Source organism: Oncorhynchus gorbuscha, linkage group LG14, assembly GCF_021184085.1.
Source record: "Oncorhynchus gorbuscha isolate QuinsamMale2020 ecotype Even-year linkage group LG14, OgorEven_v1.0, whole genome shotgun sequence".
Lineage (NCBI taxonomy): Eukaryota > Metazoa > Chordata > Actinopteri > Salmoniformes > Salmonidae > Oncorhynchus > Oncorhynchus gorbuscha.
The window spans coordinates 49,747,003-49,770,575 of NC_060186.1; the positions used below are offsets into that span (position 1 = coordinate 49,747,003).

Sequence of the window (23,573 nt, forward strand, 5' to 3'; positions counted from 1 at the left end):
GACCCAAATACTGTATCTCAGTGGTAAGTATGCAGACAGAGTCTCACTGAGGTCATCAAGCGTTCATAAATCATACCTTCCTGTGTTTAATTAGCGTTTTAAATCTGACACCGAGAAGTGCCTAGGCAGCCATTTTTTCCATGCTAATGTGAACTGGCCCATCACTCATCTCTATCCGGCCTGTCACCGTGGTGATGGAATTACTTTAGCTACACACATTGTCCCAGCTCAAACTGTTTGGCAGATTAGGGAGTTTGGTTTTAAGTAAAAAATGGTATATTGATGTCTCTCTTACAACATGAACAGTAAACAATTCCAGAGATAACACATCTTGGAAATTGCTTCTTTTTTTTTTGTTCAGCCAAACCATCTGTTCGACTAATTAGATGTAATGGCATATTGAGGGTTATATACCAAGGTTATAATATTGCTATTTCACCATGAAGAACAATTAATCAGTAGTTGTATGCAGTAGAAATGCATTGAGAATAATTGAATTGATGTATACTGACGCTGACAGTGAACAGCGAACAAACTACACTATTTGTATTTAGCCTTTATGGTCTTTTTAACAACAACATTTGTCACAAAGTGCTACGCAGTAGCTTGGAAGCACAGTGGGAAGGAACAATTACCTATTAAGTTCTGTCACACCCTCCCTCATGGTTGAGATAGCTTTGCCCATGGCCCTGTATGCAAAGTGTTCTCGCCATCAGTGCCCTTTAAAATGGAATCCTATTTGCGCTCCATTCAGGCGCTTTCCCCTGGCGGCCAGTCACTGTGCTTGCTGTCGTCTCCTGCGATAAATGAGTCTGTGCTGTTGGCGCTGTCGATGATGTGTGTGAACATATTGTTATCGCCCGTGACATCAGTGCTCTACCCCCCCCCCCGTTATCCGGGAGCTCCTAATGGAGTGGAAATCGGAATAATGACTGACACTGATGGGAAAGGGAAAGGGGGATACCTAGTCAAGTTGTACAACTGAATGTATTCAACTGAAATGTGTCTTTCGCATTGAACCCAACCCCTCTGTATCAGAGAGGTGCGGGGGGGCTGCCTTGATCGACATCCACGTCTTCGTGCGCCTGGGGGAATAGAGGGTTCACTGCCTTGCTCAAGAGCAGAACGACAGATTTTTACCTTGTCAGCTCGGGGATTCAATCCAGCCACCTTTCAGTTACTGGCCCAACGCACTAACCAGTAGGCTACCTGCCGGAGGGGGCAGTGTGTGTGTGTGTGTGTGTGTGTGTGTGTGTGTGTGTGTGTGTGTGTGTGTGTGTGTGTGTGTGTGTGTGTGTGTGTGTGTGTGTGTGTGTGTGTGTGTGTGTGTGTGTGTGTGTGTGTGTGTGTGTGTCCGTGTCCGTGTCCGTGTCTGCGTGCATGTGTTTCTTGGCCACTTTTTGATGGGACCGAAAATTGTAAATCATTTTTTCCCAGTTTGACTGACGTGGTCCAATCAGTTATTAGTACAATGCTCCCAAGACTTTAGCACAGACACAGAGGGGGATCTGAACAGGAACATAAATACTATGGGAAATGAGACGCCCCACATAGACTTTACTACTTTGATCATGCTACATGTCTAAGTCAGAGAAAAAAGCGTGTTGTTCATATACAGGACATTTGAGCATGTTTGAATTAGATTCTATATGACAGCTGATGATTAATGACATACATGCCAGATACTTTAGCTTGGTATGCTATTCATAGACATGGAGGTGTTTGTCAGTGAGTGGCGCTCGACTTAGTGTGAAATATAATATGAAGCGGGTGTCAGTCGACATACCGCATGGATTATTCTCAACACTTTAGGGCACACAAATCAAAGCCCACACCATAGAGCTCTGGCACCTCAGCCTCCAGTTGAGAAGGACAGTGATGTGACCTGGCTTTATCTATAGTTGGAGCTCAGAGAGTTAGCCTACATAGTTGTGGATTTAAAAAAAACAAAAATTGACCTATAGATATTGCCTCTCGAATTATCTGGAGTCATGGGCCTTATTTCAAAGTAATTAAAGAGAGTGTTTGACGGAGATTCTTTATCACTTCCTGTGATACGTGGAAAATAGATGATTGAGCGTAGGTAGGTAGGTTATCAAAGTTCTGTGCTTTAATTCGGCAGAGCAATTTAAATGGTTGATGTTTACAGGTTATCTATCACTGAACCCAGGCCTTGGCCTTTCTATTTTGTTGTTTTCCAAGTGGAACTTTTCCTTTGCTACCTTACACACTAAGTGCTCTCACCTTGTCATGTCCGACTTGTGCTCTACATTCATATTCTTTATAGCCGACCGCGGATTCTTTAGGAACAGCAAATCTCTTCTGACTTAACTTTGATCAAAACAAACACAAAGAAATATGTGCAAACAAACAAATATATCCCAACAAACAAATATATCTGGCAATTTTTATCCGTTTTTAAAATGACCCAGAACTTAGAGCTTAGCCACTAGGGACACAGAATCACAGCAGAGCAGGCGTTGAGACTATTGCCACTGATGTCATTGGACTTCTAGCTCTAAACTGTCCCTGGCCTGGAATCCACATGGTCAGGTCGCGACTCCAATACTCGGGACCGTGGTTACCAGGTCACGCTCTGCCCTGCAAACACATGTCGAGCACTGAAGAGCTCTCTTTTCCCTTTCCCTCCGGACTCCAATCTACACTTGAATCATCATATTTAGGTAAACATCCCCCCTACATACCCCTTATGCTGTGTGAGGACAACATCCACCAGCCTTCCTTTCTTCCTGCTTCATCTGAATCAAGGAAACAAAGAGGCTTTGTTGAGATTTCCCCTGCTACCTGGGCAGAATCCTATTGGGTTTCAGTGAAAGGGATGAATGCTGGGTTGAGTGGCGCTCTCTCTATTGTAAACGTTGAAACGTTACACCGTTATCTACTGTAGATGAAAGAGGCAAACTGTGAGTCATTTTTGATGTTGAGTCATTCTCCCAGGATGGGAGACATTAACTTGAAGAAGTTGAAGAAGTTTTTTTTGTTTGTTGTTGTTGTCAAGCAAGGTGGAATGTTGCCTTGCCCCTGTGTTGTTGTCAAGCAAGGTGGAATGTTGCCTTGCCCCTGTGTTGTTGTCAAGCAAGGTGGAATGTTGCCTTGCCCCTGTGTTGTTGTCAAGCAAGGTGGAATGTTGCCTTGCCCCTGTGTTGTTGTCAAGCAAGGTGGAATGTTGCCTTGCCCCTGTGTTGTTGTCAAGCAAGGTGGAATGTTGCCTTGCCCCTGTGTTGTTGTCAAGCAAGGTGGAATGTTGCCTTGCCCCTGTGTTGTTGTCAAGCAAGGTGGAATGTTGCCTTGCCCCTGTGTTGTTGTCAAGCAAGGTGGAATGTTGCCTTGCCCCTGTGTTGTTGTCAAGCAAGGTGGAATGTTGCCTTGCCCCTGTGTTGTTGTCAAGCAAGGTGGAATGTTGCCTTGCCCCTGTGTTGTTCTCAAGCAAGGTGGAATGTTGCCTTGCCCCTGTGTTGTTGTCAAGCAAGGTGGAATGTTGCCTTGCCCCTGTGTTGTTGTCAAGCAAGGTGGAATGTTGCCTTGCCCCTGTGTTGTTGTCAAGCAAGGTGGAATGTTGCCTTGCCCCTGTGTTGTTGTCAAGCAAGGTGGAATGTTGCCTTGCCCCTGTGTTGTTGTCAAGCAAGGTGGAATGTTGCTTTGCCCTGTGTTGTTGTCAAGCAAGGTGGAATGTTGCCTTGCCCCTGTGTTGTTGTCAAGCAAGGTGGAATGTTGCCTTGCCCCTGTGTTGTTGTCAAGCAAGGTGGAATGTTGCCTTGCCCCTGTGTTGTTGTCAAGCAAGGTGGAATGTTGCCTTGCCCCTGTGTTGTTGTCAAGCAAGGTGGAATGTTGCCTTGCCCCTGTGTTGTTGTCAAGCAAGGTGGAATGTTGCCTTGCCCCTGTGTTGTTGTCAAGCAAGGTGGAATGTTGCCTTGCCCCTGTGTTGTTGTCAAGCAAGGTGGAATGTTGCCTTGCCCCTGTGTTGTTGTCAAGCAAGGTGGAATGTTGCCTTGCCCCTGTGTTGTTGTCAAGCAAGGTGGAATGTTGCCTTGCCCCTGTGTTGTTGTCAAGCAAGGTGGAATGTTGCCTTGCCCCTGTGTTGTTGTCAAGCAAGGTGGAATGTTGCCTTGCCCCTGTGTTGTTGTCAAGCAAGGTGGAATGTTGCCTTGCCCCTGTGTTGTTGTCAAGCAAGGTGGAATGTTGCCTTGCCCCTGTGTTGTTGTCAAGCAAGGTGGAATGTTGCCTTGCCCCTGTGTTGTTGTCAAGCAAGGTGGAATGTTGCCTTGCCCCTGTGTTGTTGTCAAGCAAGGTGGAATGTTGCCTTGCCCCTGTGTTGTTGTCATGCAAGGTGGAATGTTGCCTTGCCCCTGTGCTCATTGTCTTTCTCGAGGAGCTGTCAAAGTGTTGTATTTACGGCTTGGTGAAATTCAAATCTGGCCTTCGAGGGTATAGTACTGTAGATGCAACTTTATCTCTGTCCTGCTACATACAGAGACAGCCAAAGCTGATCTGCCCTCAGGTACTCCAATGCTGAATAGCTGAAAAGACTGAAGCATGGGAATACATGTGCTGTTTCATTGGAAACTTCAAAGAAGAGACTCCATATTGCAGTGAATCTTGTACAGGAGTGGAGATTTCGTAATGACAAACACCTGAGGCACAACCTTGACCCTGCTCCCTGACAGGATTCGTTATTTTAGTGTCTCCGGTTTTCCCATCAAACCTCACCGATCTGACTTACCCTTGTCTATGAACGTGTCACGGTGTCTATCGAAAGTGTTTCCTTAACCTGAATATGAAACTTCTTATATTACTTCACAAGACCCAAAGGGAGGACTGTCAAGATTCAGTTTCTTATTGTAAGCTAAGCTCCTGAGTTATATCTGAAATAGACTGCTGTAACACTCTTGTTTCTGCCCTACCAGGTGTTCCAGATAGCCTATATGATTCTGAAGGCTGCCAACTCCCCCAGGCCAGGTAACTGGGTGCTGGAGCGTTCCCTGGATGGGGTGACCTTTACCCCCTGGCAGTACTATGCCATCACAGACACAGAGTGCCTCACTCGCTTCAACATCCTTCCCCGCACCGGACCGCCATCCTACACACGCGACGACGAGGTCATCTGCACCTCTTTCTACTCCAAAATCCAACCCCTGGAGAATGGAGAGGTGAGGGGTCAGGGGGTCCGGGTAGGGTCACTGAAAGGTTGTAGGGGTCCGCTGTGGCGCAACAGCTACAGGGACTTGTTTCTATGGTAGATGTGATTGTTTGTTGAACACTTCAAACTGAAATCCAATTTCAATTCAAATGCACAACGTAAATACGTGGATTCCATTTCACGATAATATATTAGATTCACCCATGGCCCACATGAAATAAGACCACCAGCACTTTCATTCACTTGCTTTAATGGGCAATGTATTGAAGCCATTTGCTGCTGACTTGATTGCCAGCTACAGTAGTATTTAAGTGCCCTGGTGGTTTAGTTCAATTACATGAGTCAGCTTTGAAATCACTCACCAGCTGCTCACAATCAAATGGACCTAATTAAAGTTGTGGTGAGCACAGTTGCCCTAATAGTGGACATCTTGTTTAGGAGTTAGGCATACAGTCTAGGCACGTACCACATTTGATTTCATGGTGTGCTTTGTTGATGTCAAGAAATGCTTTTTTCCATGTTTGTTTTCATTGAGGATTTGGAATAAAGAAAGTCTACTTCACACAAAGAAGAAACACACGCACACACACACAGAAATCAACCCACCCACACACACACACACACACACACACACACACACACACACACACACACACACACACACACACACACACACACACACACACACACACACACACACACACACACACACACACACACACACACACACACACACACACAGAAATCAACCCACCCACACACACTCCACAAAGGACAGCGACACTGCCTTGATCCGTTGTGAATCGGAGCAACTCCTTTTAATTGTGAGAGCCGATTGCAGTGTGCTCTCTCTGACGGTAATTAACCAGTCCAGTCCACAGCACCACCGTCGAGCCAGTTCATACTGCATTATCACCTACATAACTCAGTTCTCTAGCACCCTCCCCCCTCCTCCTTCCTCCACCTAACCCCCAGAGCCCCCGTCCTCCCCCACCCACCCCGCCCAGGCCCCCCTAGGAGCTCTTGTCAGCCGGCTCCTTTTAGGTTGTGACAGGAAGCGTGATCACAGCGAAATCCTAAGTGAGTCGTAGGCCGGTGTCAACACATCGCAGATCTCATATTGAAATGTCACTCTCTCTGACTTCTTCAAAAACAGCCAAGCTAACCACACCGCCTTAATTAGCAGGCAGACACGGTTAACCCTTCACAGCTGCAGCCACATTTTTTTTTTTCCAGGTCCATTAATGTGTTGTCTTCTTACCTCAGCAGTGGTGTGCTCTGAATGTTGCAATGGTGCTGTTTTTTAATGGATTGTCTGTGTAGAGATTGAATTGAGTCTTTGTTAAATACAGTATTGAACAGGGGTCATTAAATATCTCCCTTTTACTTTATAACAGACTTGGCGTCTTTTTGAATGTATCAATCAATTACTAAGAATCTGTACCATTCGGTGCTTTGTCTCAATTTGCACCCGGGGCACAGATCCACACCTCTCTGATCAATGGAAGGCCGAGCGCTGATGACCCCTCCCCGACTTTACTGAACTTCACCTCCGCACGCTACATCCGCCTGCAGTTCCAGCGAATCAGAACTCTCAACGCTGACCTCATGACCCTGGCCTTCAACGACCCCCGCGATGTTGACCCCATCGTGACCCGGCGGGTAAGAACGACCCAACATGTCGGTGGCTACGCATTACCATCGACCTTCATATAGCCTCATGTATTCCATCTGTGAGCCACGACCGACCGTATTCATTTTCTTACCCACCACCCTTTTCCGAATCAGTCAAATGGCCGTGCGGCACGTTGATTACATTGCGCTCACCAGACAGATGGGTCTTAATTAAAAATGTCTATAATTAAGAAATCTGTTCCTTTCTGAGCAACGTCCACCTCATCATGTGTTGACATTGGCCTACACTATCAGTCACCCAGCGAGCTTCTGTGTGACGCATAATTACCGGACAGATTGCAGGGTTTATTTTGAGCGAAGGAATTTTTCGTTTATAAAATACTGCTCAATTTAGTCATACAAAAGGGACTTAAATGATGAAATTGTGGATGAAATTGGCTCTCCCTCGCTGAGAAATAAGTGTCTTTGAATAAACTAGACTGTGATGTATTTTTTTGTAGAAGTAGCCAGTGTCTGATGGTTGAAATACTCCTCTCCATTTCTCTCCACTTGTTGCTGTCTCCTATGTGTTTTTTGTGTGTTTTTTTCCCCTCCGCAGTATTACTACTCTATCAAAGACATCTCAGTTGGAGGGATGTGTATCTGCTATGGCCATGCTAAAGCCTGTCCTCTGAACAACCAGACCAAGGTATGTCAATCAACCTACAAGTCTCCATCCATGACCCCTTCTCTACATTGTGAGATAGATTTTCTCTCCCTGGGCACAGTTCATTTTCTCATTTGATTGTAACTCCAGAAGGGAGACGTGATACTCTTTGACCCGGGGCCCTCGTTTGAAGTGCGCTCCAGTTGTTTCTTGGGTGAAAAGATCTGAGTCGTCCCTTGAGCGACGATGACACTGTAACGTGGCGTAATTTCATCCCCTGTCAGAAATTCAGCTGTGAGTGTGAACACAACACGTGTGGGGAGAGCTGTGACCGCTGTTGCCCCGGATACAACCAGAAACCCTGGATGGCTGGGACCTTCCTCACTCGCCACGTCTGTGAGAGTAAGATCACACAGTGATACAACACAGCAATACATACTGCACATACGACTGCCAATTTTATATTGAATTGTTTAGTATGATCCTATGTTATGTGATTTGGTTTTATCTTGCTACCTTATTTTGATGTTATGTAAACTTGATGGAGGAAAAAAAATGTCTGTTAAATTTTTAAAAAAACTTATGGACCTCAACTTGAGAGACACCTGGTAAACAGCGCTAAAACAATGTTTTTAATACAGTTCTTTTTTTCCCACTTGACGTACTGTGATAATTCCATTTGTTTACTGGATCTTTCCTTTGATTTGATTTGATGCCGTCTACAGAGTGTAACTGCCATGGGAAATCTGAGGAGTGTTACTTCAACCAGACAGTGGCAGGCAACAAACAGAGCCTGAACTCCCAGGGGGAGTACGTAGGGGGAAGGGTGTGTGTAGGGTGCACCAGGAACACAGCCGGAGTCAACTGCCAGACCTGTGCTGATAGCTACTACAGAGCCACTGGGGTATGTACCAGGACTGTATAGTCCAGTTGACTAGGAGCCAAGAAGTGAATAATCAATAGTGACTCCATATCTATAGCTTTGTATCGTGACTAGGGCCATGAGTTTTTCCTGGCCTGAGCAGGAAATACTCTGGGCCCTATCATGATACACTATGTTCCCAATAGCAAAGACGGCTTGTCAGGGTCTCCATCTCTCCTCTTCCCTTCAGTTGAGTCCAGAGGACTCCGACCCGTGTCAGCCCTGTTCCTGTGACCCAGAAGGTTCTCTGTCCCCAGCATGCGTTCCAGACCAGTCCCAGGCTGTAGGAGGTATGCTCCTCTCTGTTCTCCCCCCTCCGCTGATCTAGCTGTCATATGCCCCCCCCCCCACCCCCGGTCTCCCTGTTTAGTGCTAAAGCCTGCGTCTCTCCTCCTGTCTGGTCCTACAGACCTCACGGCTGGATCCTGCCACTGTAAGCAGGGTTACGGGGGACAGCAGTGTGACAGGTGTACCTTTGGCTACAGCGGCTACCCCAACTGTATCCGCTGTAGCTGCAGTCTAGACGGAAGCCGAAACAAGGATCCGTGCCTGCTGCCCTGTGTCTGCAAGGTAGGTCACGCTCTCCTCCTTCTCCTTCTCCTCCTCCCTGTATCTCTATCCTCCCTTCTCCCTCTCCTCCCACACCACCAGAACCAATCCATTCGGTGTCAGGGGTGGACACATCAGCCGCGACGCTTCACGACCCTCGTAGGGCCAACCGCTCCGAGTGGCCTCGAGTTCTTCTCTCTTAATTGCTCCCGTAGAAAATGTGACTTGTCATTTGTTGTTCAAATTAGCCGGCTACTTCCGCCGCTGCTATTGTGCACACTCATGTCTCACATATGTCCTATCCTGGGCAAACTCACCCTTTCACTAGCCAATTATACTGTCTGACCGCAGGGATGTCAAGGAGAAGCGGGGAACTTTGCTCTCTTCGTCTAATTATTGAGCTGTGGGGATGATGTGCAGTCAAACATTGCATTTCCTTCTGTCTCTTAGTGAGTCAGACGCTACTGAAACTTTTCTCCAACTTAAGTGCACAGGCAGAGAAAGACAGTTGGTATCTAACGAACACATCATCACTTTCTCCAGTTAGAGAAATGGCCCCAGGAGAGCACTGGTTCAATGTAACATTTAGGATAGCTAATCATTTCTCAAGTGCCTCATTTTGTTTCCCTTGATAGCGTCTTGAAAAAATGTCTCATATACCTTATCGTGTTTTTTTCTCGGTCATATTCTGTAGAGGTTTAAACAAAGACACGCTAACCAGTTTCTACCAATTAAATTATTGGAAAATCCCTACCTCAGAAATCATGTAATTTGGGGTGTGCCAGTTCCCATTTGACAGTGCCCAAGCAGTGATAGCTTTGTGCAGGCAGCCAGCCAATGTAGGTGGAATATAACATTTGTAAATGACATTACAAGAGAAAGTGGCACAATTCCAGAATGGCAACGCAATTTCTATTAGTGGTTGACTATGAGACACGAAGTCACTGTTTACAATACACAGACACGGTGAGAAACAACAGGGGAATTGAATTGGCCTTGTGAAGCATAATGCTTTCATGTCCTCTTTCTTTTCCCCAGGCGAGATAAAGTATCTAGCCACTCAGAACCACAGGAACCTAGCTTGGCTACGCGGGCATGCCAAATGAATGTGCATTGCGGTTCGTTAGCCGAAGCTCAGGGATGATGGCATATAAAATGTTGATTTTGCCAAGTGTTTATCTATCTGTGCATGTTTAATAATCCAATATTCAACCAGACAATAATCGCTACCAGTTGGTACATGTGATGTTTGTTCGAAGAGTTACCCCTCAATGTGTGGTCATACTTTGTAGAATGTTTCTGGCATCGCTTAGCTTATTGTTTAATGACTTTTCTCTACTTCTGCTTGTAGTATGTGATCTTGGGAGAGAGGGAACGTCTGTCCCAGGGGTGTGTGGGCTGTCACAGTGTGTGAGTGCCTGTATAGCACATCCTTCTCATCCAGATGCTCTGTGTCTGGGTGGGTGTGTGTGTGTGTGTGTGTGTGTGTGTGTGTGTGTGTGTGTGTGTGTGTGTGTGTGTGTGTGTGTGTGTGTGTGTGTGTGTGTGTGTGTGTGTGTGTGTGTGTGTGTGTGTGTGTGTGTGTGTGTGTGTGTCTGGGTGTGTCTGTGTGTGTGTGTGTGTGTGTGTCTGGGTGTGTCTGGGTGTGTCTTTGTATGTGTGTCTGGGTGTGTCTTTGTGTGTGTGTTTGTTTGTGTGTGTGTGTGTGTGTGTGTGTGTGTGTGTGTGTGTGTGTGTGTGTGTGTGTGTGTGTGTGTGTGTGTGTGTGTGTGTGTGTGTGTGTGTGTGTGTGTCTGGGTGTCTGGGTGTGTCTGGTGTGTCTGGGTGTCTGGGTGTGTCTGGGTGTGTCTGGGTGTGTCTGGGTGTGTCTGGGTGTGTGTCTGGGTGTGTCTTTGTGTGTGTGTTTGTGTGTGTGTGTGTGTGTGTGTGTGTGTGTGTGTGTGTGTGTGTGTGTGTGTGTGTGTGTGTGTGTGTGTGTGTGTGTGTGTGTGTGTGTGTTCCAGGAAAACGTAGAGGGGGAGAACTGCGACCGCTGCAAACTGGGTTTCTATCATCTCCTGGGCGAGCGTCTCCACGGCTGTGAGGAGTGCTACTGTTTCGGCGTGGCGAGTGACTGCTCCGATTCCCACTGGACATACCATAATGTAAGAGACTACGCCAGGCCTCACTCTCTCATTTTCCCCCACAAACACAACTCATTAGTGCCTCTTGCCTGGCGCTGTGCTGCAGAGTTAACCCTCTACGGGCCGGCCTTATTAAAACAGGGTGCTGATGGCTGGGCTGATGACAGGGTGCAGTGGTGGAGGAGGCAGAGCCACACACACGCACACACACACACACACACGCACACACACACACACACACACACACACACACACACACACACACACACACACACACACACACACACACACACACACACACACACACACACACACACACACACACACACACACACACACACAGCCGTAAATCCCACACACTCTGACATGTTGGCAGGATGAGGTTGGCGAGGGTCAGAGGTTAATGATCTGCGGAGGGTGATTGTGGGTAACAGGGTGGTGGGTAGGGTGGCGATATAGACAGGCGGGGGAGGTAGAGAGGAGGGGGCAGTGGAGGCAGACCGGTCACTGGATTATAGGGCCTGATCTACGGTGGGATACTGCATGTGACAGACAGCCACACATCTGTCTACGCAATTAACCTGACCTTGAGTTCTCCCATCAAACCACCATTCTTTAACCACTATTTGTGGTGAGGGTGGTGTGGGGGGGATGGTTTGAGGACGTGCGTTTGCGTGTGTGTACTTGGCCATGTGTGTGTGTGCGACCATGTGTCTGATGGAAGATAGAGGACATGGTGTGTGCATGCGTGCGTGCGTGTGTGCGTGTGTGTGTGTGCGTGTGTGTGTGCGTGCGTGTGTGCGTGTGTGTGTGCGTGTGTGTGTGAGGTCTAATCTGTTTGTGGAGAAGACCATTTTCAACCTATATGACACAAAGGAATAAGTCATATTAAGACCAAAGTGGGACATTATCAGAGGAAAGGTTAATCAGCCTGGGCCTTAATGAACATGTACCTCTCTGTACATCTTTCCATCCTAATGACCCGTCCCTCTCTGTACCTCTCTGTACCTCTCTCCATCCTAATGACCTGTCCCTCTCTGTACCTCTCTGTACCTCTCTGTACCTCTCTCCATCCTAATGACCTGCACCTCTCTGTACCTCTTTCCATCCTAATGACCTGCACCTCTCTGTACCTCTCTCCATCCTAATGACCTGTCCATCTCTGTACCTCTCTGTACCTCTTTCCATCCTAATGACCTGTCCATATCTGTACCTCTCTGTACCTCTTTCCATCCTAATGACCTGCACCTCTATGTACCTCTCTGTACCTCTCTCCATCCTAATGACCTGTCCATCTCTGTACCTCTCTGTACCTCTCTCCATCCTAATGACCTGTCCATCTCTGTACCTCTCTGTACCTCTCTCCATCCTAATGACCTGTCCATCTCTGTACCTCTCTGTACCTCTCTCCATCCTAATGACCTGTCCCTCTCTGTACCTCTCTGTACCTCTCTCCATCCTAATGACCTGTCCATCTCTGTACCTCTCTGTACCTCTCTCCATCCTAATGACCTGTCCATCTCTGTACCTCTCTGTACCTCTCTCCATCCTAATGACCTGCACCTCTCTGTACCTCTCTGTACCTCTCTCCATTCTAATGACCTGTACCTCTCTGTACATCTCTCTATCCTAATGACCTGTACCTCTCTGTACCTCTCTGTACCTCTCTCCATCCTAATGACCTGTACCTCTCTGTACATCTCTCTATCCTAATGACCTGTACCTCTCTGTACCTCTCTGTACCTCTCTACATCCTAATGACCTGTACCTCTCTGTACCTTTCTGTACCTCTCTCCATCCTAATGACCTGTACCTCTCTGTACCTCTCTCCATCCTAATGACCTGTACCTCTCTGTACCTCTCTGTACCTCTCTGTACCTCTCTCCATCCTAATGACCTGTACCTCTCTGTACCTCTCTCCATCCTAATGACCTGCACATCTCTGTACCTCTCTGTACCTCTCTCCATCCTAATGGCATGTACCTCTCCATACAGGTTATTAGGATGGAGAGAGGTACAAAGAGGTACAGGTCATTAGGATGGAGAGAGGTACAGAGAGGTACAGGTTCATTAGGATAGAGAGAGGTACAGAGAGGTACAGGTCATTAGGATGGAGAGAGGTACAGAAAGGTACAGGTCATTAGGATAGAGAGAGGTACAGGTCATTAGGATGGAGAGAGTTACAGAGAGGTACAGGTCATTAGGATAGAGAGAGGTACAGAGAGGTACAGATCATTAGGATACAGAGAGGTACAGGTCATTAGGATGGAGAGAAGTACAGAGAGGTACAGGTCATTAGGATAGAGTGAGGTACAGAGAGGTACAGATCATTAGGATACAGAGAGGTACAGGTCATTAGGATGGAGAGAGGTACAGAGAGGTACAGGTCATTAGGATAGAGAGAGGAACAGGCCATTAGGATGGAGAGAGGTACAGAGAGGTACAGGTCATTAGGATAGAGAGAGGTACAGGTCATTAGGATGGAGAGAGGTACAGAGAGGTACAGGTCATTAGGATAGAGAGAGGTACAGAGAGGTACAGATCATTAGGATACAGAGAGGTACAGGCCATTAGGATGGAGAGAGGTACAGAGAGGTACAGGTCATTAGGATGGAGAGAAGTACAGAGAGGTACAGGTCATTAGGATAGAGAGAGTTACAGGCTATTAGGATGGGGAGAGGTACAGAGAGGTACAGGTCATTAGGATACAGAGAGGTACAGGCCATTAGGATGGAGAGAGGTACAGAGAAGTACAGGTCATTAGGATGGAGAGAAGTACAGAGAGGTACAGGTCATTAGGATAGAGAGAGGTACAGGTCATTAGGATAGAGAGAGGTACAGGTCATTAGGATAGAGAGAGGTACAGGTCATTAGGATGGAGAGAGGTAGAGGTCATCAGGATAGAGAGAGGTACAGGTCATTAGGATGGAGAGAGGTACAGAGAGGTACAGGTCATTAGGATGGAGAGAAGTACAGAGAGGTACAGATCATTAGGATAGAGAGAGGTACAGAGAGGTACAGGTCATTAGGATAGAGAGAGGTACAGGTCATTAGGATGGAGAGAGGTACAGAGAGGTACAGGTCATTAGGATAGAGAGAGGTACAGAGAGGTACAGATCATTAGGATAGAGAGAGGTACAGAGAGGTACAGGTCATTAGGATAGAGAGAGGTACAGAGAGGTACAGGTCATTAGGATAGAGAGAGGTACAGGTCATTAGGATGGAGAGAGGTACAGAGAGGTACAGGTCATTAGGATGGAGAGAAGTACAGAGAGGTACAGGTCATTAGGATAGAGAGAGGTACAGGCCATTAGGATGGGGAGAGGTACAGTTCATTAGGATAGAGAGAGGTACAGGCCATTAGGATGGGGAGAGGTACAGAGAGGTACAGGTCATTAGGATACAGAGAGGTACAGGCCATTAGGATGGAGAGAGGTACAGAGAAGTACAGGTCATTAGGATGGAGAGAGGTACAGGTCATTAGGATAGAGAGAGGTACAGGTCATTAGGATGGAGAGAGGTACAGAGAGGTACAGGTCATTAGGATGGAGAGAGGTACAGGTCATTAGGATGGAGAGAGGTACAGGTCATTAGGATGGAGAGAGGTACAGGTCATTAGGATAGAGAGAGGTACAGGTCATTAGGATGGAGAGAGGTACAGGTCATTAGGATGGAGAGAGGTACAGGTCATTAGGATGGAGAGAGGTACAGGTCATTAGGATGGAGAGAGGTACAGGTCATTAGGATGGAGAGAGGTACAGGTCATTAGGATGGAGAGAGGTACAGGTCATTAGGATGGAGAGAGGTACAGGTCATTAGGATGGAGAGAGGTACAGGTCATTAGGATGGAGAGAGGTACAGGTCATTAGGATGGAGAGAGGTACAGGTCATTAGGATGGAGAGAAGTACAGGTCATTAGGATGGAGAGAGGTACAGGCCATTAGGATGGGGAGAGGTACAGAGAGGTACAGGTCATTAGGATACAGAGAGGTACAGGCCATTAGGATGGAGAGAGGTACAGAGAAGTACAGGTCATTAGGATGGAGAGAGGTACAGGTCATTAGGATAGAGAGAGGTACAGGTCATTAGGATGGAGAGAGGTACAGAGAGGTACAGGTCATTAGGATGGAGAGAGGTACAGGTCATTAGGATGGAGAGAGGTACAGGTCATTAGGATGGAGAGAGGTACAGGTCATTAGGATAGAGAGAGGTACAGGTCATTAGGATGGAGAGAGGTACAGGTCATTAGGATGGAGAGAGGTACAGGTCATTAGGATGGAGAGAGGTACAGGTCATTAGGATGGAGAGAGGTACAGGTCATTAGGATGGAGAGAGGTACAGGTCATTAGGATGGAGAGAGGTACAAGTCATTAGGATGGAGAGAGGTACAGGTCATTAGGATGGAGAGAGGTACAGGTCATTAGGATGGAGAGAGGTACAGGTCATTAGGATGGAGAGAGGTACAGGTCATTAGGATGGAGAGAAGTACAGGTCATTAGGATGGAGAGAGGTACAGGCCATTAGGATGGGGAGAGGTACAGAGAGGTACAGGTCATTAGGATACAGAGAGGTACAGGCCATTAGGATGGAGAGAGGTACAGAGAAGTACAGGTCATTAGGATGGAGAGAGGTACAGGTCATTAGGATAGAGAGAGGTACAGGTCATTAGGATGGAGAGAGGTACAGAGAGGTACAGGTCATTAGGATGGAGAGAGGTACAGGTCATTAGGATGGAGAGAGGTACAGGTCATTAGGATGGAGAGAGGTACAGGTCATTAGGATAGAGAGAGGTACAGGTCATTAGGATGGAGAGAGGTACAGGTCATTAGGATGGAGAGAGGTACAGGTCATTAGGATGGAGAGAGGTACAGGTCATTAGGATGGAGAGAGGTACAGGTCATTAGGATGGAGAGAGGTACAGAGAGGTACAGATCATTAGGATACAGAGAGGTACAGGCCATTAGGATGGAGAGAGGTACAGAGAGGTACAGGTCATTAGGATGGAGAGAAGTACAGAGAGGTACAGGTCATTAGGATAGAGAGAGTTACAGGCTATTAGGATGGGGAGAGGTACAGAGAGGTACAGGTCATTAGGATACAGAGAGGTACAGGCCATTAGGATGGAGAGAGGTACAGAGAAGTACAGGTCATTAGGATGGAGAGAAGTACAGAGAGGTACAGGTCATTAGGATAGAGAGAGGTACAGGTCATTAGGATAGAGAGAGGTACAGGTCATTAGGATAGAGAGAGGTACAGGTCATTAGGATGGAGAGAGGTAGAGGTCATCAGGATAGAGAGAGGTACAGGTCATTAGGATGGAGAGAGGTACAGAGAGGTACAGGTCATTAGGATGGAGAGAAGTACAGAGAGGTACAGATCATTAGGATAGAGAGAGGTACAGAGAGGTACAGGTCATTAGGATAGAGAGAGGTACAGGTCATTAGGATGGAGAGAGGTACAGAGAGGTACAGGTCATTAGGATAGAGAGAGGTACAGAGAGGTACAGATCATTAGGATAGAGAGAGGTACAGAGAGGTACAGGTCATTAGGATAGAGAGAGGTACAGAGAGGTACAGGTCATTAGGATAGAGAGAGGTACAGGTCATTAGGATGGAGAGAGGTACAGAGAGGTACAGGTCATTAGGATGGAGAGAAGTACAGAGAGGTACAGGTCATTAGGATAGAGAGAGGTACAGGCCATTAGGATGGGGAGAGGTACAGTTCATTAGGATAGAGAGAGGTACAGGCCATTAGGATGGGGAGAGGTACAGAGAGGTACAGGTCATTAGGATACAGAGAGGTACAGGCCATTAGGATGGAGAGAGGTACAGAGAAGTACAGGTCATTAGGATGGAGAGAGGTACAGGTCATTAGGATAGAGAGAGGTACAGGTCATTAGGATGGAGAGAGGTACAGAGAGGTACAGGTCATTAGGATGGAGAGAGGTACAGGTCATTAGGATGGAGAGAGGTACAGGTCATTAGGATGGAGAGAGGTACAGGTCATTAGGATAGAGAGAGGTACAGGTCATTAGGATGGAGAGAGGTACAGGTCATTAGGATGGAGAGGGGTACAGGTCATTAGGATGGAGAGAGGTACAGGTCATTAGGATGGAGAGAGGTACAGGTCATTAGGATGGAGAGAGGTACAGGTCATTAGGATGGAGAGAGGTACAGGTCATTAGGATGGAGAGAGGTACAGGTCATTAGGATGGAGAGAGGTACAGGTCATTAGGATGGAGAGAGGTACAGGTCATTAGGATGGAGAGAGGTACAGGTCATTAGGATGGAGAGAAGTACAGGTCATTAGGATGGAGAGAGGTACAGGCCATTAGGATGGGGAGAGGTACAGAGAGGTACAGGTCATTAGGATACAGAGAGGTACAGGCCATTAGGATGGAGAGAGGTACAGAGAAGTACAGGTCATTAGGATGGAGAGAGGTACAGGTCATTAGGATAGAGAGAGGTACAGGTCATTAGGATGGAGAGAGGTACAGAGAGGTACAGGTCATTAGGATGGAGAGAGGTACAGGTCATTAGGATGGAGAGAGGTACAGGTCATTAGGATGGAGAGAGGTACAGGTCATTAGGATAGAGAGAGGTACAGGTCATTAGGATGGAGAGAGGTACAGGTCATTAGGATGGAGAGAGGTACAGGTCATTAGGATGGAGAGAGGTACAGGTCATTAGGATGGAGAGAGGTACAGGTCATTAGGATGGAGAGAGGTACAGGTCATTAGGATGGAGAGAGGTACAAGTCATTAGGATGGAGAGAGGTACAGGTCATTAGGATGGAGAGAGGTACAGGTCATTAGGATGGAGAGAGGTACAGGTCATTAGGATGGAGAGAGGTACAGGTCATTAGGATGGAGAGAAGTACAGGTCATTAGGATGGAGAGAGGTACAGGCCATTAGGATGGGGAGAGGTACAGAGAGGTACAGGTCATTAGGATACAGAGAGGTACAGGCCATTAGGATGGAGAGAGGTACAGAGAAGTACAGGTCATTAGGATGGAGAGAGGTACAGGTCATTAGGATAGAGAGAGGTACAGGTCATTAGGATGGAGAGAGGTACAGAGAGGTACAGGTCATTAGGATGGAGAGAGGTACAGGTCATTAGGATGGAGAGAGGTACAGGTCATTAGGATGGAGAGAGGTACAGGTCATTAGGATAGGAGAGAGGTACAGGTCATTAGGATGGAGAGAGGTACAGGTCATTAGGATGGAGAGAGGTACAGGTCATTAGGATGGAGAGAGGTACAGGTCATTAGGATGGAGAGAGGTACAGGTCATTAGGATGGAGAGAGGTACAGGTCATTAGGATGGAGAGAGGTACAGGTCATTAGGATGGAGAGAGGTACAGGTCATTAGGATGGAGAGAGGTACAGGTCATTAGGATGGAGAGAGGTACAGGTCATTAGGATGGAGAGAGGTACAGGTCATTAGGATGGAGAGAGGTACAGGTCATTAGGATGGAGAGAGGTACAGGTCATTAGGATGGAGAGAGGTACAGGTCATTAGGATGGAGAGAGGTACAGGTCATTAGGATGGAGAGAGGTACAGGTCATTAGGATGGAGAGAGGTACAGGTCATTAGGATGGAGAGAGGTACAGGTCATTAGGATGGAGAGAAGTACAGGTCATTAGGATGGAGAGAGGTACAGGTCATTAGGATGGAGAGAGGTACAGGTCATTAGGATGGAGAGAGGTACAGGTCATTAGGATGGAGAGAGGTACAGGTCATTAGGATGGAGAGAGGTACAGGTCATTAGGATGGAGAGAGGTACAGGTCATTAGGATGGAGAGAGGTACAGGTCATTAGGATGGAGAGAGGTACAGGTCATTAGGATACAGGTCATTAGGATGGAGAGGTACAGGTCATTAGGATGGAGAGAGGTACAGGTCATTAGGATGGAGAGAGGTACAGGTCATTAGGATGGAGAGAGGTACAGGTCATTAGGATGGAGAGAGGTACAGGTCATTAGGATGGAGAGAGGTACAGGTCATTAGGATGGAGAGAGGTACAGGTCATTAGGATGGAGAGAGGTACAGGTCATTAGGATGGAGAGGTACAGGTCATTAGGATGGAGAGAGGTACAGGTCATTAGGATGGAGAGAGGTACAGGTCATTAGGATGGAGAGAGAGGTACAGGTCATTAGGATGGAGAGAGGTACAGGTCATTAGGATGGAGAGAGGTACAGGTCATTAGGATGGAGAGAGGTACAGGTCATTAGGATGGAGAGAGGTACAGGTCATTAGGATGGAGAGAGGTACAGGTCATTAGGATGGAGAGAGGTACAGGTCATTAGGATGGAGAGAGGTACAGGTCATTAGGATGGAGAGAGGTACAGGTCATTAGGATGGAGAGAGTACAGGTCATTAGGATGGAGAGAGGTACAGGTCATTAGGATGGAGAGAGGTACAGGTCATTAGGATGGAGAGAGGTACAGGTCATTAGGATGGAGAGAGGTACAGGTCATTAGGATGGAGAGAGGTACAGGTCATTAGGATGGAGAGAGGTACAGGTCATTAGGATGGAGAGAGGTACAGGTCATTAGGATGGAGAGAGGTACAGGTCATTAGGATGGAGTACAGGAGGTACAGGTCATTAGGATGGAGAGAGGTACAGGTCATTAGGATGGAGAGAGGTACAGGTCATTAGGATGGAGAGAGGTACAGGTCATTAGGATGGAGAGAGGTACAGGTCATTAGGATGGAGAGAGGTACAGGTCATTAGGATGGAGAGAGGTACAGGTCATTAGGATGGAGAGAGGTACAGGTCATTAGGATGGAGAGAGGTACAGGTCATTAGGATGGAGAGAGGTACAGGTCATTAGGATGGAGAGAGGTACAGGTCATTAGGATGGAGAGAGGTACAGGTCATTAGGATGGAGAGAGGTACAGGTCATTAGGATGGAGAGGTACAGGTCATTAGGATGGAGAGAGGTACAGGTCATTAGGATGGAGAGAGGTACAGGTCATTAGGATGGAGAGAGGTACAGGTCATTAGGATGGAGAGAGGTACAGGTCATTAGGATGGAGAGAGGTACAGGTCATTAGAGGTACAGGTCATTAGGATGGAGAGAGGTACAGGTCATTAGGATGGAGAGAGGTACAGGTCATTAGGATGGAGAGGTACAGGTCATTAGGATCATTACAGGTCATTGGATGGAGAGGTACAGGTCATTAGGATGGAGAGAGGTACAGGTCATTAGGATGGAGAGAGGTACAGGTCATTAGGATGGAGAGAGGTACAGGTCATTAGGATGGAGAGAGGTACAGGTCATTAGGATGGAGAGAGGTACAGGTCATTAGGATGGAGAGAGGTACAGGTCATTAGGATGGAGAGAGGTACAGGTCATTAGGATGGAGAGAGGTACAGGTCATTAGGATGGAGAGAGGTACAGGTCATTAGGATGGAGAGAGGTACAGGTCATTAGGATGGAGAGAGGTACAGGTCATTAGGATGGAGAGAGGTACAGGTCATTAGGATGGAGAGAGGTACAGGTCATTAGGATGGAGAGAGGTACAGGTCATTAGGATGGAGAGAGGTACAGGTCATTAGGATGGAGAGAGGTACAGGTCATTAGGATGGAGAGAGGTACAGGTCATTAGGATGGAGAGAGGTACAGGTCATTAGGATGGAGAGAGGTACAGGTCATTAGGATGGAGAGAGGTACAGGTCATTAGGATGGAGAGAGGTACAGGTCATTAGGATGGAGAGAGGTACAGGTCATTAGGATGGAGAGAGGTACAGGTCATTAGGATGGAGAGAGGTACAGGTCATTAGGATGGAGAGAGGTACAGGTCATTAGGATGGAGAGAGGTACAGGTCATTAGGATGGAGAGAGGTACAGGTCATTAGGATGGAGAGAGGTACAGGTCATTAGGATGGAGAGAGGTACAGGTCATTAGGATGGAGAGAGGTACAGGTCATTAGGATGGAGAGAGGTACAGGTCATTAGGATGGAGAGAGGTACAGGTCATTAGGATGGAGAGAGGTACAGGTCATTAGGATGGAGAGAGGTACAGGTCATTAGGATGGAGAGAGGTACAGGTCATTAGGATGGAGAGAGGTACAGGTCATTAGGATGGAGAGAGGTCATTAGGATGGAGAGGTACAGGTCATTAGGATGGAGAGAGGTACAGGTCATTAGGATGGAGAGAGGTACAGGTCATTAGGATGGAGAGAGGTACAGGTCATTAGGATGGAGAGAGGTACAGGTCATTAGGATGGAGAGAGGTACAGGTCATTAGGATGGAGAGAGGTACAGGTCATTAGGATGGAGAGAGGTACAGGTCATTAGGATGGAGAGAGGTACAGGTCATTAGGATGGAGAGAGGTACAGGTCATTAGGATGGAGAGAGGTACAGGTCATTAGGATGGAGGAGGTACAGGTCATTAGGATGGAGAGAGGTACAGGTCATTAGGATGGAGAGAGGTACAGGTCATTAGGATGGAGAGAGGTACAGGTCATTAGGATGGAGAGATACAGGTCATTAGGATGGAGAGAGGTACAGGTCATTAGGATGGAGAGAGGTACAGGTCATTAGGATGGAGAGAGGTACAGGTCATTAGGATGGAGAGAGGTACAGGTCATTAGGATGGAGAGAGGTACAGGTCATTAGGATGGAGAGAGGTACAGGTCATTAGGATGGAGAGAGGTACAGGTCATTAGGATGGAGAGAGGTACAGGTCATTAGGATGGAGAGAGGTACAGGTCATTAGGATGGAGAGAGGTACAGGTCATTAGGATGGAGAGAAGTACAGGGAGAGAGGTACAGGTCATTAGGATGGAGAGAGGTACAGGTCATTAGGATGGAGAGAGGTACAGGTCATTAGGATGGAGAGAGGTACAGGTCATTAGGATGGAGAGAGGTACAGGTCATTAGGATGGAGAGAGGTACAGGTCATTAGGATGGAGAGAGGTACAGGTCATTAGGATGGAGAGAGGTACAGGTCATTAGGATGGAGAGAGGTACAGGTCATTAGGATGGAGAGAGGTACAGGTCATTAGGATGGAGAGAAAGGTACAGGTCATTAGGATGGAGAGAGGTACAGGTCATTAGGATGGAGAGAGGTACAGGTCATTAGGATGGAGAGAGGTACAGGTCATTAGGATGGAGAGAGGTACAGGTCATTAGGATGGAGAGAGGTACAGGTCATTAGGATGGAGAGAGGTACAGGTCATTAGGATGGAGAGAGGTACAGGTCATTAGGATGGAGAGAGGTACAGGTCATTAGGATGGAGAGAGGTACAGGTCATTAGGATGGAGAGAGGTACAGGTCATTAGGATGGAGAGAGGTACAGGTCATTAGGATGGAGAGAGGTACAGGTCATTAGGATGGAGAGAGGTACAGGTCATTAGGATGGAGAGAGGTACAGGTCATTAGGATGGAGAGAGGTACAGGTCATTAGGATGGAGAGAGGTACAGGTCATTAGGATGGAGAGAGGTACAGGTCATTAGGATGGAGAGAGTACAGGTCATTAGGATGGAGAGAGGTACAGGTCATTAGGATGGAGAGAGGTACAGGTCATTAGGATGGAGGATGGAGGATGGAGAGGAGGTACAGGTCATTAGGATGGAGAGGTACAGGTCATTAGGATGGAGAGAGGTACAGGTCATTAGGATGGAGAGAGGTACAGGTCATTAGGATGGAGAGAGGTACAGGTCATTAGGATGGAGAGGAGGTACAGGTCATTAGGATGGAGAGAGGTACAGGTCATTAGGATGGAGAGAGGTACAGGTCATTAGGATGGAGAGAGGTACAGGTCATTAGGATGGAGAGAGGTACAGGTCATTAGGATGGAGAGGTACAGGTCATTAGGATGGAGAGAGGTACAGGTCATTAGGATGGAGAGAGGTACAGGTCATTAGGATGGAGGATGGAGGTACAGGTCATTAGGATGGAGAGAGGTACAGGTCATTAGGATGGAGAGAGGTACAGGTCATTAGGATGGAGAGAGGTACAGGTCATTAGGATGGAGAGAGGTACAGGTCATTAGGATGGAGAGAGGTACAGGTCATTAGGATGGAGAGAGGTACAGGTCATTAGGATGGAGAGAGGTACAGGTCATTAGGATGGAGAGAAGGTACAGGTCATTAGGATGGAGAGAAGTACAGGTCATTAGGATGGAGAGAAGTACAGGTCATTAGGATGAGAGAGGTACAGGTCATTAGGATGGAGAGAGGTACAGGTCATTAGGATGGAGAGAGGTACATGTCATTAGGATGGAGAGAGGTACAGGTCATTAGGATGGGATGGAGAGAGGTACAGGTCATTAGGATGGAGAGAGGTACAGGTCATTAGGATGGAGAGAGGTACAGGTCATTAGGATGGAGAGAGGTACAGGTCATTAGGATGGAGAGAGGTACAGGTCATTAGGATGGAGAGAGGTACAGGTCATTAGGATGGAGAGAGGTACAGGTCATTAGGATGGAGAGAGGTACAGGTCATTAGGATGGAGAGAGGTACAGGTCATTAGGATGGAGAGAGGTACAGGTCATTACACACGAACACACACACAAGGTTAATGT

General features: G+C 47.2%; 1 protein-coding gene across 7 annotated transcripts in view; it reads left to right on the plus strand.

Moving 5' to 3' along the window:
* lama2 (laminin, alpha 2) overlaps positions 1–23,573 on the plus strand; it is a 152,671-nt gene that overhangs the window by 32,142 nt on the left and 96,956 nt on the right. For all 7 annotated transcript variants that reach the window (XM_046298275.1, XM_046298277.1, XM_046298276.1 and 4 more), the window contains exons 4-11: positions 4,926–5,168; positions 6,641–6,820; positions 7,392–7,481; positions 7,724–7,841; positions 8,165–8,343; positions 8,552–8,651; positions 8,771–8,931; positions 10,914–11,054. In XM_046298275.1, the coding sequence (XP_046154231.1) occupies positions 4,926–5,168; positions 6,641–6,820; positions 7,392–7,481; positions 7,724–7,841; positions 8,165–8,343; positions 8,552–8,651; positions 8,771–8,931; positions 10,914–11,054 (1,212 nt within the window). The remainder of the gene's footprint in view (positions 1–4,925; positions 5,169–6,640; positions 6,821–7,391; positions 7,482–7,723; positions 7,842–8,164; positions 8,344–8,551; positions 8,652–8,770; positions 8,932–10,913; positions 11,055–23,573) is intronic.